At 44.6% G+C, this 19,165-nt stretch overlaps 2 protein-coding genes across 2 annotated transcripts in view; one reads left to right on the forward strand and one right to left on the reverse strand.

Annotated features, from left to right (window-relative positions):
- LOC112114401 (protein-glutamine gamma-glutamyltransferase 4) overlaps nucleotides 1–11,136 on the forward strand; it is a 28,292-nt gene extending 17,156 nt beyond the window's left edge. Inside the window, exons 10-14 of the mRNA XM_024211111.2 lie at nucleotides 2,084–2,335; nucleotides 3,485–3,787; nucleotides 5,816–5,985; nucleotides 8,683–8,819; nucleotides 10,318–11,136. Coding sequence (XP_024066879.1) covers nucleotides 2,084–2,335; nucleotides 3,485–3,787; nucleotides 5,816–5,985; nucleotides 8,683–8,819; nucleotides 10,318–10,459 — 1,004 coding nt within the window. The 3' untranslated portion in view covers nucleotides 10,460–11,136. The remainder of the gene's footprint in view (nucleotides 1–2,083; nucleotides 2,336–3,484; nucleotides 3,788–5,815; nucleotides 5,986–8,682; nucleotides 8,820–10,317) is intronic.
- Nucleotides 11,137–18,231: 7,095 nt separating this feature from the next.
- Nucleotides 18,232–19,165, reverse strand: part of LOC112114402 (kinesin-like protein KIF15) — a 49,199-nt gene continuing 48,265 nt past the window's right edge. Inside the window, exon 35 of the mRNA XM_026663873.2 lies at nucleotides 18,232–18,850. Within this exon, the coding sequence (XP_026519658.1) occupies nucleotides 18,776–18,850 (75 nt within the window). The 3' untranslated portion in view covers nucleotides 18,232–18,775. The remainder of the gene's footprint in view (nucleotides 18,851–19,165) is intronic.

Raw genomic sequence — 19,165 nt, forward strand, 5'->3', positions numbered from 1 at the left:
GTGAAGACTAATTGATTAATGTTAGCAAAGCATTTTGATGTCCTCAGATTACAAGCACTATAGAAAGGCAAAGCACTCTTTTTATTTTACAGTAAATTCTGTTGACACACTTTTTTCAACCTGTACCTTTTTGGGTCAGTTTCCAACATCCATCAGTATGCATCTCTAGATCCTACCGATAAAGCAGGTTTCAAAGGGTTGGCCTGTAATTAGCCCCTGTTACCGATGCTATTTAATATGCTGTCCCTTGCCATTTCGGGTTTGGGAACAGAGTAGTCAGCAACTGTATAATTGTAGCAGGAGTCAGAAGAGCTGAAATAAAGAAGGCCTAGAAATATCATTGCAAACTGAAATATGCTGAACTCCAGCACATGCAGCTAGATACAAAGGGCCTGATCCTGCAGTGCTGCGTGGTGCTAAGCCCTGTCAACTCTCGTTATAGTCAATGGGAATTGGAGGTGCTCAGGAAGCGCCGTGATATTGGGCTTCGGAAATCTTTTGCTGCTTTGTAAAACCTGCTTAGAAATTGCATGTCTGCAGCTGGTTTCATAGGGGAGAATGTGGTAGGATTCCTAGCAGCATCAGCTGGGCTGGGGATGGCAACCAGGGCTACCAACAGTGAACAGACAAAGAGTGGGATTATTTATCAGATCTCTCCTACTCCAGAGTAAGGAGGAGGCTGGAGGGAGATGGCATCTAACGAAGCACTAGGGGACTGCAAAGTGAGGGAAGGGGACAGAGTGTAATGAATAATAGGAAGTTTAAACTGGGACAAGGCCCTTAGTGCACTGAACCTGAATGGTTCTTATGGGGAATTGTTCCCAGTGTCTTGAGAAAAAATAAGTTCCTTAAAAAATCAACAATCAGATTTCAAATAACAATAAAACACTTATATCGTGCTTTTCATCAGTAGATTTCAACTGATTTACAAAGGAAGTCAGTATCATTATCCCTGTTTTACATATAGGGAAACTGAGGCACAGAGCTGTGCTTTGTCCAAGGTCACCCAGCAGGTCAGTGGCAAAGCTGGGAATAGAATTCAGGACTCCTGAGTCTCAGTCCAGTAGCCCATACTTCAGGGGCCTTATCTGACCCACAATCCCTTTTCCATCCCCACTCTGCATTGCGAATGGGCTGAAAGGAAGAGAAATCCCACTCCTTTAATCCTAAAACAGCTGAGGGAAGGGTGTCACTCCTTTGAACCTATGGAGGGAAACCCCATGTGGTTAGGGCTTCATAGGCTTCAGGAAGGTGGACAGAGATTGCATCGTCATGGAACAGTTTCTCTACCTGGTGTTCTTGCAAACTCCATGGCAGTTAATCATAACATTCTCACACTGCTTTCTTTTGGGGAACGGTTTATAGTAGAGGAGGAGGCAGGTGCTGTGCTGCTAGCCAGGAGGCCCAGGGAGTAGCATCAAGGTCCCAATACCTTCTGAGCCATGGGATTTCTGCAAAGGCTTCACAACAGGAGGACCATGATTTCCTCTCCCCAACCGGACAGTGAGTCAGAAACCACAAATTGCAGCTTCTCAGGTTTCCCATGTAATGTTGCCCTTTCTGTAGGGTTTCCCTGGGAAGGTATTACTGGCCCTCGTTCTATACATCTGTCAATGACAGGAAGTATTGTCAAATAGGGTAGTAGTATCCTATATTACAGATGGGGAACTGGGGTACAGAGGGTTAAAGGGCCTTACCCAAGATCACACAGCAGATCAATGGCACGACGGGGAGTTGAACCCAGGGTTCCAGAGACCAATTCCCTGAATCACAAGACTGTCTCTTTCTCATTCTGTGTTTCTTCAAGAGAGTAAAATATATAGAAGTTCTTACAGGCCACTCTGAGCTTTGCACCTTTGATACAAGTCACATTTCATCATGTAAAAAATCTGCTACTTAAAGGAGCGAAAAAGTTTTGGGCTCGGAACTAGTGTGGAGGAGTATTTATTGCCAGGTTCCGTTACCATGGGGGGTGGGCCACTGCTGTGGGAGGTCAGGGATATTATGTGTATGTGGTGATTGAGGAAAATGGAGCCTCACTTAATACATGTGAAAAGCAAGTAACATTCAACATACTCTTTAGGTGTTTACCAGTGCGGCCCTTGTCCACTAAAAGCCATCAGAAGTGGAGAAGTCTATTTGCTGTACGACTCCAAGTTTGTGTTTGCTGAAGTGAATGCCGACAGGGTCTTCTGGCAAGTGAAGAACGTGAATGGCAAACAGAAACTTGTCAAACTGCGTGAGGAGACCAAGGCCATTGGGAAGAGCATCAGCACCAAAGCTGTTGGGAAGAACAGAAGGGAAGACATTACGACACAGTACAAATTCCCAGAAGGTGACCAGCTGAGATCTTTCCAGCATCCTGTAGAAGATAAGATGAGACTGCTGGTCATATGGTTTTCTGCAGACACCAGAGTAGTCACATGCTTTATCAGTGTGGAAATCCGATCGGCTGCTTTAGTAATGCACATTTAAAGTGTACTACTCAGCAAAATACATTCAGAAACAGCGAGGGACTCAGGAAAATTCGCGTATGAGTATCTTTGTGTCCGCAGTGACACCTGCTGGCTGTTTTCTAGTAAGAGGTTGTAGCAAGCATGCTATTAACAAGAGAAGTAGGCCCAATAGATTCAGCAGTTCTGCTTGATCCAAAACTGCTCCATTTCTTATCTTCTTCTATCAACAAATTATATCATATTTCAAGAAACAGCTCCTTCCCCCGCCCCCCTTACCACATACCCAAAACTTGCTATGTTAAGCAATGTGACTATTAAAACATCTCATTTGAGGAACAGCCAAATTGGGAAATCAGAGGAACATTGCAGAAAGGCATTTAAGTTAGACTCTGCATTTGATCCTTCTTCTCACCAGTCTTCCAATATAGATATTTTAGATAAGATTACTTCTCCTCAGCTCTTGCAGTCTTAGGTCTTTGTGCTAGCCCATTCTTGTGAACAGAAGCCTGGGATCTCTGAACCTGCTTCACGCTCCATTCTGTATGTACAAAGTTCTATGGAACACTTTTAGTGTAGTTTTTGGCCACCACATATATTGATATTGACTCCCAGTCATCCTCCTTCACCCTTGAGTTGTGTATACCTGGTGGCCTAAGTTTTCAAAAAAGAGTAGTGTGGTTTGGGTGCCCAACTTGAGAGACTGATTTTCAGGAAGTGCTGAGCACCTGCCTTCTAAAGATCAGGGTCCTCTGAAGTGTCTCAAATTGACAACCCACAAAATTACTGGTCACTTCTGAAAATCTGGCCTGGTGTGTTCACCTACTGTTTAGATCCTATGGTAGAGTAAAATCCGGAGAGATATGTAGACTAGTTTAAACATGCAGTGCTCAGTGCTGGGAAGCATGTCTTGCTATGCTGTCTATATTTTAGCAGAAGGATAAACAGAAAAATTGGACCAGATTGAGGAAACTACAGTTCACATTATTTATTATGACTTCAGCTTTGCTTTTCCTTTTCCTGGTATTCAGGCTCTCCAGAGGAAAGGAAAGCTGTGGAAAAGGCTTGCTCCTATCTGAACTCTTCAAATTTGGCAGTTTGTGAGAGCACAACTCCTCTTCCACCCCTCCAGGCTGGGATCCAACTGGACGTAGAGGGCGAAAAAGTTTTATGGCTGGGCAATCCCATTAATCTGAACATCATGGTACAAAACAGTTCTGCTGGTGCATGCACGATCAATCTCGTTGCCTCTTGCCAACTGCAGTCCTACACCGGGAAAGTAGAGGCCAATCTTGGATCCATCAAACAGACTGTCCAGACCAAAGGCAAACCTGGTGGGTCCATGAATCTGTCCTATCCCATGTGCCTTCTCTTATGATACTGCAATGTGTCTTCAAGAGAGCTAGTGTGGAATGACTGTGAATCAACACAGGTGTATGACCTGTGGTCTGACGATGCTTATGGCATAGCAAAGAGGGATTTGTGCAGGGGAGTCTATATAATGATCATTATCATTATTTATTTCTTCTGTGGTAGTGCGTAGGAGCCCCAGTCAAGGATCAGAACCCCATTATGCTAGGTTCTGTACAAACACAGAACAAAGAGAGACATTCCCAAAGAGTTTATAATCTGAAACATTTGCATTTAATTTGATGGCCTTTTGGTTGCCTGAGTGAAATAAGTTTGCTAACTTCAGTCCAGTTTCCAGTGGATGAGTGTCAACAGCACTAAAACCAACACACCAATTTGCAGATTTTGGCAGCTAAAATTGGTTGGATTATTGGTGGTGAGATAGTTGGGGATTGTGAATTTAAACCCATTTGTGTTGTTTCTGTTTCTAAATTGTTGATGAACTGATTCAGGGCTTCTGCAAATGTATTCATTCTTGGCTGTTATTTGCAGAATAGTTTACACAAACTAATTTCAGACGATGGGCTGCCCCATAACTGTTATTCATTGTGTGTCACTGGGGGTCACGTGAGAGTATTTCCAATCCCTGACTAGATGACTGAAATTTTTTAAAACAGGAGACTAATGAATGACAAATAATTAACAGCAAATAATGCACTTGTAGTAAGAGTCTTCAGAGGAATAGTCATTCAGGCTAAAATACATTAAATTCTGGGGATTCATGAGTGTTATTACATATATCAAATGGCCATCTGAATACACAGAATGTATGTGATAGGACACTAGCTCTACCATTTGGGGGGGTGGAGGTCTGCTACATAGGTTGGCACTTTAAAGGCGAGGACAGGAAATATAAAGAAGATTAGTTGGATGGAGATTTTGTGGCTAGATAGAATTCAGTCTCCTGCAAGTCAAGTCTGGGTGCTTTTCACAAGCACTAAGGAAGTTTTCCAGAAAATTAGGAATAAAATGCGAAGTTAAGAAGAGGAGAGAATTTACATAATCACAATCAATACCTTATGTCCTGTGCCTCTGGCAAAGAAGTGGAAGTATCCCAAATGCATCTATGCATTTCATACGTCCAAATGCACGTAGGCACTTTACAATCCATCCTATCAAACTACTTCTGAATCAAGGAAACACACTATAACTAATAAGTGCTGAGCGCTGCTGCCAAGAGAGTTACATATGGGACAGAATCTTCCCTTGTCAATCAGATATTGTTCACTTGAACTTTTCTCCCAGAGGGTCTTCATGTCCCTGGTTCTTACACATATAGGCCCCATCATTACTGTGCGGAGGCCTGGGTGGGACTTTCTTTGGAGTTCCATTCCTCAGTCCTAACCATGGCTTGCTTAGTAACAGCAGCCCCACCCTTTTCTGTGAGTTTCAGCCCACAGCCTCTGCAGATAATTCACCTTCTGCCCATATTGGAACTAGGGATGTAAAAGTTTAACCAGTTAATGGATAAGCATCAGTCTTATCTGTTTCGGTTAATGATTAAACTCCTCTGCTGCCTGAGCCCAGGACTCCGTTGCTGCCCCGGGGGCGGCAGCCAGGAGAAACCCTGGGCGCGGGGGTGGGCAGCGGAGTCCCCGGGCACTGGGGCCAGCGGTGAGGGCCGGCAGCCGGGATCCCCCGCAGCAGGGGCTGGCAGTGGAGCCCCATGTAAAACGTGGGGATTCTGCAGCACCCCCCACACCCATAGTTCCCCAGTTACACGGTTACTTTTGTTAACCATTATTTACATCCCCAGTTGGAACCACGTTAAACGAGAAGCAAAACAGTCACCATTTATTGGTCCATAATTAAAGCTGTGCAGCACATCCAGTCTATGTAGAATAGATATCACCAAACATTTTCATGAAGATCAACTGACTTTCTGCTTCAGCCTTCTGTTGTGTACAGAATATGCTGCATTAACATCTTTTTTTCCCCTGTTGTTTGTCCAGTTATTCAGCTCCCTCTGAATATAGCAGCTGATGCTTATATGAAGACTATAACATCTGTGGAGGATGAACTTCTCATCAAAGTCAATATTATTGCTGAGATTCAGGAAACTAATGAAAAGCTCACTGATGAGCTAACACTAACATTCCAATATCCCCCTCTCAAGATGGAGGTAAGAATTTAAATGACGGATGAAGCTGTGCATAGATACCCTGGTGATGGGTGTTATACAAATGCCTATGGATGGATGGCTAGGTAAAGAAGTGAGCTAGAATTGTGACTAGAAAGGCTAGTGAGAACTGAGCATCTGGATATTTTCCAAAATAAGGACATGGAGCCCTGCTTCCAGATAAAAGTAGGTGCCCCGAACTACCTCAACCTAACATCGCAGCCAAGATTTTCAAAAATTGGAACCTGAAACTGTGCTCCTCCATCTATATTTAGATACCCAAATAAGTGGCTTGATTTTCAAATGTGCTGAGCACTCAACGCTCCTATGATGGGAGAGCTGCTGGGAGCTCAGCTGTTTTGAAAACCAGGCCTCTTGTTATAGGGCTAAATACCAGAGTGAGGAGCCTGACTTTCAGCTCCTCTTGTTACAAAGGTGGCTGCAGTGTTTGACTGGGCACTGCTGTGGCATTTTAAAGATGTCATAAAGATGGACTTTAAATCCCTTGGCACAGTCCCTCACAAAATCCTGGCTGAAAGATGAGTTCCAGTTGGTATAACTCTGTGTACATTCATGTCCATTGAAAACTGCCTCAGAGGCTACTGACAAACAGATATGTACCAAGGTAGGCCAGTGGGTGCCGTAGGGATCAGGGCTAGGCAAGATTTCATTCAGCATTCCTATTAATGATCCAAATAACATATTCACTCAATGTTATTGTAGACTAAAGGCCAAATCCTTCTCTGGCTTGTGCTACAAAGGCGAGCCAGGATTCTGGGAGACACATCTCTCTCTGTAGTTAATGCTGCTGGCCAGGGTGGTATTACACTGGTGGGCCTGAGGATTGTGAGGGAAGAGAATGTTTTAATGCACCTGTGAAAAGGAACAGCTACGTGTGCTGACTGCAGCTTACATCCTCACTGGCCTGTGGACTCCTAAAATACACAAGTCAGCACTGTAGATGGACATCCTCCTCCCTTAGCAATCTCACGTCTTAGGGAGAGATCCTAGATCCTACCCTGTGCTTGCATGAAAGTAAGGGGCTATATCAGCCCTCTTTCTCCCCTAGTCCATCAGTGCAGCACAAGACAAGTACAGCAAAAAAAAAAAAAAAAAAAAAAAGAGAAGATGATGATGTTAGAAATAATACACCTTGATAGAGAGATGTTTGAAGTAGGGACAGGAAATACAATAGGTATTTACATCCTGATAAAATGCAAACTGATAGAACCAGGGAATAGTTATCCAAAATATAGCTATCTGATAAAGGGCAAATAGTCCCAGAGCCCTAATATTTCACCTGATCTACATGAAGGAAGGGATTTTTTTAAACAGGATTTTGATGCTATTCAATGGAATTAACCCTGCAGGGCAGAAAATGCAATCCAGGATAGACTGAATTTCAAGGCCCCAGAACTTAATTGGAAAGCACTAATGGGGAAAAAAAAACTATTTTAGGATTATATAGGACCACAAATTAGATGGAAGTTTGAAATGCAAAAAAAAAAAAGGGCAGCCAGTGCTTTGGTTCTCTAGGGCATATAAAGTAACACCAAATATAGGCTAGAATCACAGAGGCTTCACCTCAGACAAAAGGGAGGTGATAGTCTCACTCTGCCCAGGACTGGTGAGACCACACCAAGAATGCTATGATTATTTCTAGGTAGAGATGAGCCAAGAGTCCACAGGCCTTCAAAATCTGGACCTGGGACTGCAGCCTAGACAAACCCTCCAGCCCAGGGCTGTTTAGACTCTGAGTTCTGGTTTGGCCATTATCAAGATGGAGGGTAATCATAAAATGAAAATCTAGCTTCAGGGTATGTCTATACTTGAAACACTACAGTGGCGCAGCTGTGCCACGCTAAGTCTTCGGCGTAGACACGACCTATAGATAATCCCCTTTCCTGAGAGGCAATAGCCTCTTCCATCAACCTAGCACTGTCTACACTAGGGGTTAGGGCAGTATAGCTATGTCTCATAGGGATATGAATTTTTCACAGCCCTGAGAGAGGTAGCTATACCAATGTAAGTCCCTAGGGTAAACCAGGCCTGAGATTCCAAAGTCTGGGGGTGTTCAAACTGGGAGGTTTGGTTTGGGCCCATTTCTATCTCTGGGCTCCTTATTCCCAAAAAAAGATGTTAACAAATTGGAGAGAATTCAGAGGCCAAATAAATAGAATAACCGGAGAGAATGACCTCAGAGGAAAAATTAAAAGAGCATACTATTTTGTCTGAATGACAGGTAGGATGGTCATGAGAATCAGCTACCTGTATATAAACAATGAGGAGTGGGAGGAGCACATGCGGCAATAATGAAGGGGCATGGAATGAAACTGAGCAAATTAAATGTTGGGTTGAATATTAAAGTCTATTTCCTGTCAATGAAATCTATTAGATGGTAGACTCCCAAGGAAAGTGGTGAAAACTACATTATTTGAGTCATTTAAAATTGGAGCGTACAAAGCCCTGGAGAATCTATGTGGAAAACAACTCTGTCTTGGCAGGGAAATGGACCAGATGACTAACATCTCTGGTTTCGGTTAACTCTCTGACCTCAGCTGTTTGTCTTTTTGACTAAGGCATGACTTTCTCATGGTCAGTCTCTCTTTTAATGCAATCTGCCATAAACACCTTCTATTCTGCTTTTTAATAAGAGGATGCACCTAATCTGTGCCTCTGTAATCCTTCTTTATTTTGCAGATGCCAGAAACTGCAAAGATTAATGAAGATTTTACCTGCTCCTTTATCTTCAAAAATACCTTGTCTATTCCCTTGGAAAAATGCAAATTGCATGTAGAAGGACTGGGCATTTTTAAAATGGAAACGATTGATCAAGGGTGAGATTACACTTAAGATAATTGTGGTACTTTGCATTAGATTAATGTACAACTTCTGCTGTCTGTAGAAATTTGTACACTTTTTAAAAGCAATTAGGTACATCCAATAATATGTCCCATTGCCTTTATAAAGTCTATTGTCCCTAGTCAGACCTGATGCAAGCAGGTGCAATGCCACACAGTATATGTCTCTGTGTAGCAGCCCATCTAACCTTGGTTTATTCAACATATACAGCTAAAGAATTGACTTTCTTTGCCTTTTCCTTTCAATGACTTTAGCCTTATAAGAGGGTGGGATGGTCTACCAAGGAAAGTGGAGGAAGCCCCATCCCTGGAGACAGTGAAAAGAAACCTAGGGCTAAATACACAGGACACTTAGGCGTTGGCGTGCCGGACTTCAAGGCAGCCTGTTGCCTGATGGAGTCCACAGCCCCGAGTTAGGCACCCAGGCTCCCAGCATACAATGCATGAGGAGGGTTAGGTGCCTAAGAAGGGGATTCACAGAAGCCAGCACACTGAATGGAGAGCTACCTAAGTGAGCAAGTAGGAAACGCTGATGCTAAGTCCCACCCCTCTCAGGGTGCTCAGCGCTTAAGTCCAGGCCGGAGGGCGCATCTTCTCCTGGAGTTAGGTGCCTACGCCAGGTCAGCTGCTTAGGTAGCCTGTGGCTTTGCAGCCAAAACCCAGAAAGAGAGAGACCCACAGCCCATTATAGCTGATAGCCTAGTGGTCAGGGTACTCACCTAAGACGTGGGAAACCTAAGTTCAAGTCCCTGCTCCAAATCAGGCAGAGTGGGAATTTGAAAACAGGCCTCCCACATCCCAGGTAAGTGCTCTAATCACAGGGAAGGTGATATGCCCCAGTCTGCAAAATTCCCCATCTGTTCGCCCCAGCAGTCCATTGTAAGGATTTAGACATGCTCTAGGAACACCTAATGGATCAGTCACTGAAGGTGGGGAAATGCCTATTCTGAGAATCCTGCTGGCACCTAGGTGTGAAGGAGGGTGCTGAGCAGATTGGGGCACCAGGAGTTAGGCAGTTTTGTGCATGCGTACCTGCAGAAATTTAGGCACTAGTGTTAGGTAGAGCTCAGCGGTGCCTAGGGTGACCAGATAGCAAGTGTGAAAAATCGGGACGGGGTGGGGGGTAATAGGAGCCTATATAAGAAAAAGACCCAAAAATCGGGACTGTCCCTATAAAATCAGGGCATCTGGTCACCCTAGTGGTGCCTGAATGTTGTCCTTTGGTGCCTAACAGCCACTTTAGGTCCCTAAGTCCCTTTGTGGATCTAGTCCCTAACCACCAATTGGCTCATTAATTCATTCCCCACCCACCACCCCCATTAGAATTTTTGTTTTACTTTACATTCAGGCTGCGGGAAATATCAGCCCTATGTTGACTACGAAAGCTATATTTCATTTGCAAAGAAACCGTTAGAAAGGAATGAATACATATAGCATTGTGTTAGTAACTGTCTTTTCCTCCTCTTCTTCTTAGGGACATAATGCCTGGTAGGATCATTAAATCCCAAATAATATGTGCTCCAAATAAAACAGGAGAGAAAAAAATTGTAGCCAAACTGACCTCTAACCAAGTCAAAGGAATATCTGGGGAAAAGACGATTACCATCACCGCCTAGGGGAATTACTGAATATCTTAACAGGGTGTCAGTCTTGGTCTTGCTGAATATGTACTAGAGATGGATGTCACTGGCACTTCCTGCCTCCTTGATTAGTGGATTATAGGCTATAATAGGAGATAAGGTAATGTAAGTGGCTTAAGGGCACAGTTGCTTTGATTCTAGTTAATGGGGATTTAATAAAGATTGTTAAAATCTACTCTCACATGTATTAATTTGTCAGTTTATGATGATTAAGGACTTGTTTTGAGAAAGTGGGAATGGTTAGACTGTGGCTCATGCTGAGGTTAGCTTTTCCTTTTGTAACAATCACAAGCTTTGTGTAATGATAATGCCATTATAATCTGCACACTTTGTTGCCTTTTTAAACTCCCGCGTTGGGTGAAGTAATGATTTATCTGTCCATTACTGTCATGCCCATTTTGGTGTTCCATGTATGCCTCAATTCATAGGCTGGATTGTGCTGTATCATATGTTACCGGACTGACAGTATCATGCACTCTCATGGTTGATATGCAGGTATTACGCATTATTGTGCTCATTGTAGCATACTGTGAGGTTTCACCACACATAACATGGCTTTTCTTAAAGGAACAACCTAAAACTGGATCCCAAGCAGAGGTCTTCTGAACAGTCCCCCTTTTATTATCTGTTGGGTAAATTCTTTTTAATTTGCACTTGCCTCTTTCATGACAATAAACCTTGTTACTGTCAGGTTCTGTAACTCTGTTATTGCTTCTTATTCTAGTGTGCTGTAGCCAATGAGCGTATATGAAAAGGCTTGGGTTTTTGTGGCGCACTCTGGTTAAGGCATTCTCCCCCCGTGTGTAATTAGGCTCTAATTGATTTAGGCTCAAACCCACAATGCTCTCTGTGCAGGCGAATCCAGAAGTCTGCCTCTGTGGTCCTCCTGGCAGGACTGGAGCCTTACACATGAACTAACTGCCCATCTTGTAGAAGGAAGTGGATGGTCATTGTCCATAAGATGAGGGTGACCATACGTCCCGTTTTGCCCAGGACAGTCCCTTTTTTAAGCTATGTCCTGACTTTTTTGGCAAAAGTGGGCATTTGTCCCATTTGCTCTTGCCGACTTGATCAGTTGACAAGAGCAAATGCCCACTTTTGTCAGGAAAGTGGGGTGCAATGTGGAGGAATGTGCAGGAGGGCGAGGGTGATGCCAGCTCTGTGCCGAGGGGGGAGGCAGGGCTCCAGCAAGCAACGACTGCTTCACGGAGCGGGGGTGGCAGGGCTCAGGTGAACAGCAACCCCAGCCTTGCACGGAGGGCATGCAGGGCTCAGGCCAGCCTCACGGAGGAGGGGGGGCAAGGGGTGGCCTCAGGCTGGCATCATACGGTGTCCTGTTTTCCTTTTGGGAAATATGGTCACCCTACGTAAGATGCTTTTAGAGGGGGCTGATAGAAAAATACCAGTTATTCTTCATGGGGAATTGGGAGAGAGGGGGGAAATGTATTTGTTAAAAGCTCCCATGAACATTGACAGTGGTTTTTTTTAAATAAAAAACATGAAACTAAAATAATTTTACTTTTGAAAATCCTTTTACTGAAAACATTTCCGTTTCTGGTTTTCCATTAAGAGAGCGGCAAGTGTTGTCAAAAATGACTATTTTCCATGAAAAGTTTTGTTTGACAAAAAGCCATTTTTCATCTCAATTACTTTGAAAAAAATTTCAACCAGCTCTATTGCTATATTTGAAGGAATTGGCAACTGCCATATCACTACAAAATACTGCTGTAAATAGGGTGACCATATTTCCTTATGCTAAATACGGGACACCTGGAAAAATTACAGGTATTCAAATGAGTTCAATGGCAATCAATCAGAACCATGCAGTACAAACATTCAAATTAGTCAACTTGGTGTTGAGCCCCCGTTAAAGAGAAATACTGTATAGTTGGATTCTTTTTATTTACCTTCTTTCTTTAAGGCTTTAGGGTTCATACAGGGAGGGGTGACACAAACACCCCTCACCCGACAATCACATGGGAAGAGGTGACACACACACACTCCTGTACACCTGTGAATGATCGACCTGACCCTCCCTGTCCCGCGCTCTCGGCCCTCCATGCCTGACTGGGCCCCCAGGATAGACCCGCCTCTCCTGGTACCTGGTGCCTTGTCTTCCCAAGGCAACACATCAGTGGGGGGCAGGCGTGGTCACATGCCCCACTCCCCAGATTTCTGTCAGGGTTCACACCAGCCCCGTGCTCCCTGGGGGCAGGACGAAGAGGATGCTAAGCCCCTGCCTGGGGGCTGCTGTGGAGCCTGCAGGGTCAGGGCACGAACAAGCTGGAGCTTGCTTCCCCCTCACCACCACTCCAGAGCGTAGTTGAGGGGTGGAGAGGCTTCCTCATACCAGCGCGCTCTGCAGAGCTCTGGCACATGCAGGGCTCGGCGCCTCCTGGCCACTGTGGCCGGTGCCCCGGCCCAGAGGGTCTTGGGCTTTCCCAGGGTCCTGGCCCAGCCAGAGGCAGTGGGGGAAGGAAGGAGCCTGCTGGACCAGGGGCGGGGCTGGTTCTCCGCACAGCACTGAGAGCGGGGCGCGCCCTGCAGAGCGGGGGATAGGGAGGCGCAGCGGGGCTGGGGGTGAAGGGGCAAAGCAGGGAGAGGACAGTGAGAGGGGGAGCATGTAAAGGGCTGCTGGGTGGGCAGCAGAGGCAACACATAACCAGCCACCACCGGGTGCCTGCCCGCACTCACCAGCCACCACAGTGCACAGCCAGTACTGGCTGGAAATGGGATGGGGCCCTTCTGGTCACACCAGCACAAAGAGTGTGTGGGGTATCATAAAGCGGATAGCTGGACTCCCTTTGACCCTGTTCCACTGCATGGTAAATTGAACTTACTGGCACAAGCTGGATCAACCCTGAGGCTATTGTATGTAGCCATTAGCAGTCTGCCGTGCTGAGGTTCGTAGCTTACCTTGGAATCAGGGCCAGCTCCAGACACCAGCTCAGCAAGCAGGTGCTTGGGGCGGCCAAGGGGAAAGGGCGGCACGTCGAGCTCTTCTGCGGCAATTCAGCGGCGGGTCCCTAGGTCCTCTCGGAGGGAAGGACCTGCCGCTGAAGAAGAAAGCGCTGAGGTGGAGCTGCCACCAAAGTGCCGCCAATCAGCCGATCACGATCGCGGCTTTTTTTTTTTTTTCACCGTTTGGGGCGGCAAAAACCCTGGAGCCGGCTCTGCTTGGAATGTAGTAAATCAGACCTGCAGCAGACTCTGCCACTGTGCTTCCAGGATTTCCTGTAATCTGATGGTGTCACTAATACTCTGTCAGAGAAAATACATCAGAGTTGCACGGTAGGTTCTTTTGATCAAACACATGCTTAGAAAAGCTACTAAAAATGTTGAGGGCTCTGCTGTATTCTGGTGTGTTCAGTAGAGGAAATGGCATAAGCTCATCTTGAAGCATCCTTCTAGAACTCAGGCTAAAGCTGCTCCTGTGTGCTTGAAACATTCTGATAAGTCAGAATACACCTGTGGGGTTCATTAATGTGACAATTTATACACTCCTGTGGTTATGCAGGGCAGTTGTGGCTGTCCCTCTGTCCATCTGGGAGGGAGGCCACGCCCCCTTGCTACAAGGCCTCTGGAGGGGCACAGTTCAAGGGGAATTAGCATTGGGGCTCCGCCACTTGGTGGGGTAGAGTAATCAATAACCTCAGAGCCCAGGGCCTCAGGCAGTGCAGGGCACCAAACAGTTAGAGGACTGTGGCCTGTAGTCAGGACAGAGCAGTGAAGTCTATAAACTCAAGCCCTCAGGCAAGGCAGGCAGCAAAGTCTATATGCCCAGACCCCCCCAGACAAAGCAGGGCACCAGTCAGGAGTACTGGCTCTGGCAGACTGCCGACAAACACAGGCCTCTTGGCCTAGAGTGGGGAGCCTGCCACGCCCGGGTGCGGTAGCAGGGGGTAGGAGGACACAGGCCCATCTGACTCCCCCAGGGCCCTAATGGGGCAGAGTGCTCTGCCACTGGGTCAGCGGGAATCCACCCACAACATGCTGGCTGGCTGTCAGTCAACACCACAGCCGAACTATATTCGGCTCCCTGGGGCTACTTCCTACACTTCCATTCAAGGGGGGTACTTGGGTCCCGGGGTCATTGTTCGTCTCGCCGGGGTAAACAGCTAACGGCATCCCCAACAGCTCCTTGGAATCTCTGGAAACCCTTCTGGGTCTCAGGTGCTGTAGCGGCCACTGTTGGGTCTAAGCTCCAACAATGCATTGGAGACATCCTTCTCCTCTGGTGGTCCCTCTCCAGACCTGAGCTGGAGGGCCCAACTTTTATATTTCCAGTTCCTGTCCTGCCCCTCTGCTTCTGGCAGGGTTGGTGTGGGTGTCCTGGCTCTGCCCCCTAGGAGGGAGTCATGTCTGTCCCTCCCTCCATCTGGGATGCCACGCCCTTTCACTACAGGTTATTTAAAGAAAGGCAGTAATTGCAATGTGTGGTTCAGGCACCATGTGACGCTCTGATTGGCAAGAAAGTTCAGTAGGCCCATTTTCTCGTTTCCCTAAAACGATTGTAGCATATTACTGTTTTTTAAGGCAAAATTTTTGTGGTCAGTTCTGTAAATCCCTTTGTGCTCTCACAATTAGTTGAAATATTTTTGCATGACGACCTAATCTTCCTGCTTTGCTGCTTAACTGTATGCTTTGAAATTTTGTGATTTTTAACTAGGTAAATCCAGTCACCTTTTATATAAAAGAATAGATGAGTAAGGAACCATATAGTAAAGCTTTTGGGGGGCTGTGAAAGGACTGATGAAGCCAGAAAGTCTGCCGGTCACGACAGACACATCAATGACAGGTTGTGAGGGTAAACCCACTCCAAAAATTCTGCGTAGGTCACTGCCACGGGGAAAGCGCATGGCGAGCTAAATACCCAGTAATCCAATCAGTTAGCTGCACAACTATAACCCTAGCTGACCATATAAACCCTCCTCAGAAAAACTGATAGGGATGAGTAGAAGAAACAAGAATTTGCTATTGGCAGGAAAGCAGCAGGACTTTATTGAATGTGGATCATAAAAATGATACCTCCAGTCATACTTTTTTTATTTAGGAGGAAGAGAAATCCCAATGGACTCATTATTTTGTGCAGATTCCAACTTCCTTCTATGAATTCCATTATAAAACAGATTCAAAGGGCTAGATCAACAAAGGGGAATTAGGCTCAACATTACAGCACCTAACTTTAGGTGTCCTGCCATCCAGTAGAATCCTCAGTCCTGGGCTAGGCAGCCAGGCTCCCTGTACAATGTATGTGGAGAGTTATTCACCTAGGAATGGGATACACAAAAAGGCAGCACTGAAATGGGAAATGCCAAGGAGAAGGATGTGGGATAAGATCTGCACCTCAAGAGATTTAGGGCCAGATTTTAAAAAAAGATATTTAGGTGCCTAGTGGAATTTTCAAACACATCTAGGGCAGTGGTCTCCAAACTTTTTACCTCATGCCCTCCCCCCCCTTATTGCTGTCCAGGAGCGATGATTGGGAGTGGGGCCACGGTCAGGGATGGGGCTGCAGCTGGGAGCGGGGCTGCGGTTGGAGCTGGGGCCACAACTGGGCCAGGACCCAAGGACCAAGGCTGTCTGCAGCTGGCAGCCGGAACCACAGCCAGGCTGTGGTCAGGTCAACAGCTGGGGTCATGGCTGGGTGCAGAGCTATGGCCAGGCTGGGAACCAGGGGCTGAGGGCCGGAAGTGGAGCTGCAGCCAGGGGCAGGGCTGGAGCAGGGCTGCTCTCCCCACCCCGTGGGGGCTGGCCCCACCAAACATTCCTCTCATCCCCCCTGGGGGGCACCCTAAAGTTTGGGGACCAGATTTAGGGTGAAATCAATGGGTATTAGATGCCTAGGTGCTTTTGAAAATCCCACCTAAATATCTTTAAAAATCTGGGCTTTAGGCATTTATTTTCACTAGGGAATCACAGCCATAAATCTTCTCCTGGAGTTAGGTACCTAAGCCAAGTCAGCCATTTCTCACAAAAAACAACACAAAACACAACATGATGGTCATGCTCTCCTTCTATATTCATTTCACCAGAAAGCAAGAATAACTCTCTAGCCCAGTGGTTAGGGCACTCACCTGGCATATGGGATGGCGAGGTCCATGTCCCTGTTCCAACTCAGGCGGAGTCAGGATTGAACTTGGGTTCCCACATCCTGGCAGCATGCACTAAGCACAGGGTATAAGGATGTATTTTGTATGGGGCCTGACCCAGTAGACCTACTCTAAGGTTGGGCTGTGCCGGTGAGATAGGTGGGGGCATGCCTAATTTGTGAATCCTGCTGGGGTTTGGGCAAGGACTAGGCATCAGCACTGAGGCATGCACACAGCAGCCTACCGTCAGAAATGTAGGCACCATGGGGACTTTACTGGTGGAAACTTAGCACCTAGAACTTTAGACACCTACAAGGTTAGGTGGCAGCTGAGTCGGGGTTCTGAGGTTCTCTGCTTTATACTTAGGCACCTAAGTCCTTTTGTGGAGCTATCCCAAAGTTTGCACGAGTCTAAAAGTTAGAGCATACAGTATAGAAAAATCATAAAATCATTTATATACAAAAATCTTTATTTAAAAAGTTACACAATTCCAGAAGAACATTACTACTATATATTATAAACATATGCCATAAAAAAAGGTACAAATTGTATTACCATAGCTGCCATACTTGTTCCCTAACAGTATTACAAATTCTGCAATACATCAGATAGGCTATCGAGTGGGTCTGACCTACCTCTACACCTCATTGCTATCAAGGGGGAGAGTTATTGCAGAAAAGGAAGCCTTCATTTTCCACAACAGATGAAGGGAGCAAGAGTTGAAGTCATCTCTAAAATTACTTCATCTCTGGAAAGAAGTGAATTTCCTGATTTAGTCTAAATAAGGCAAGTCAACACCCTCAGTTTTCTGGAGGCCCATCATTAAAGGTTTGATTGCCCTTTTCTCTCTCCTCTTCCTGAAAAACTTCAAATAGAAACTACTCTGCAGTATTAGGTTACTTTCCATACATAAAATTAATATCTGAATTTAAAATATTTAATTCATACCTAAACTGAGGAAAAATCACTGTCATTTAGGCCCTAGTTAATTACAGTAGAACCTCACTAAACTTCATACCCTATAGTTCACACAAAAATGGTCTCTCCCTTCTTCTCAGCAAATATTTAATAGTGAAGTGCTGTAGTAAGGAATTGCATTATAGAGACTTCATTACTTATACAAAACATTACAAAATATTTAGTGACACTATCAAATAGCTAAAACTCAACTAACATTTGTCCAATTAATATTGTGATGCATTATCAATACTCCCCCCCCCCCCCACACCCCATTTTGAATATTCCAGTCATTTGCAACGCATCTCCAACTCTTTAGGGCAACTAATGAGGTTTTACTGTATTCTTACAAGATGTTGCATACATTTAAAACTCTTGACATGGGATGGACTTCTGTTTGATAGAATTTTCAGTTATGCACTGCTTAAACAAGTTAGCCAATGAGGTTATTCTCAACAATACTAGTGCAGAATGGTTTCTTGTCACTACAGAAGTCCCTGTTTGAAGCTTATTCAGTGAAAAAAAAAGTTTGTTTTGAGAGCACTTGAATTCTAGAAAGAGTGGAACAAGGGAAAGGAAGCAAATATTATGCCACAAGATTCCAAATATTCATAGTACTATTTACAAATCAATTCATTATTAAATTGACATTCTTGCTTTATTGAAAAAACCTTAATATAAAACATGTATTTTTGAGTAATAAAGAAATATGAATCAGTTCACAACTTGACAAGTGAATTTCATCATTCCAGTATCAACATTTAGACATCCATAAAAACAACAGGCAGAAGTTGTTTAGATACTAGTTGAATTTGTACCAATTACCTTTCTACAAATTGAGGTAATGTGAAAAACCCCTAGCATTAAAAAAAAGCATTGACCTAAATTAAAGTACAAAAGGAAACAAGAAATAGAGAATGTTCCAATGAAAACTAGTAGCTTTTCCTGTACAAGCACAAAGTTGAAAGGAAAATCCTGCAGCACCTATGGATAAAGCTGTAGAACAACTTCAATAAGTGGGGGGTTAGAAAATCTGCCAGATGAGCTGAAGCAGACTGTTTCACTAAAAACCACCACCTGGCACATTACACAGACTGAAATAATTAATTATCCTGAGTACATCTGATGAAGGGCTCTAGTTAATAGTGATGAAGGACAAGCTTTACTTTTAAAACTCTCTCTTTAAAGTCTATCAACATTTTAAAATGACCACTTTTGCAAGTTTATTTGTTGTTGTGGCTGATCAAGATTCTTGACATGATTCAGATTTTTTAATTTCCTTCAAAAAGATATTTTCAACACGCAGTTTTTCAACCTCCTGTAAAGAGAGATAAATATGGTACTCAGAATTAGAAGAAAGTCTGTCTTCAAGGGATTATACTTATTCTAAGTTGTAAAAAGAAAAGTCACCTAAATGTGATGACATTAACAACTAATTTTTGCAAGCTGTACTACTTCTTTAGTGTTTTATAACTACAGGAGTAATTAAGAAAACTGAACAATACTGACATTGATGATGAAACTGACTAACTATCAATCAAACATTGTTGCATGGAATTGCAGGATGCCAGGAATAGTTAAATAGAGGAATGAGAATTCTAGTCTCCTGATCAAGCTTTTGCTTTCTGTTCTA

The sequence above is a fragment of the Terrapene carolina genome, unplaced genomic scaffold (genome assembly GCF_002925995.2).
Source record: "Terrapene carolina triunguis isolate 2854851 unplaced genomic scaffold, T_m_triunguis-2.0 Scaffold34021, whole genome shotgun sequence".
In the NCBI taxonomy this organism is placed as follows: Eukaryota; Metazoa; Chordata; order Testudines; family Emydidae; genus Terrapene; species Terrapene triunguis.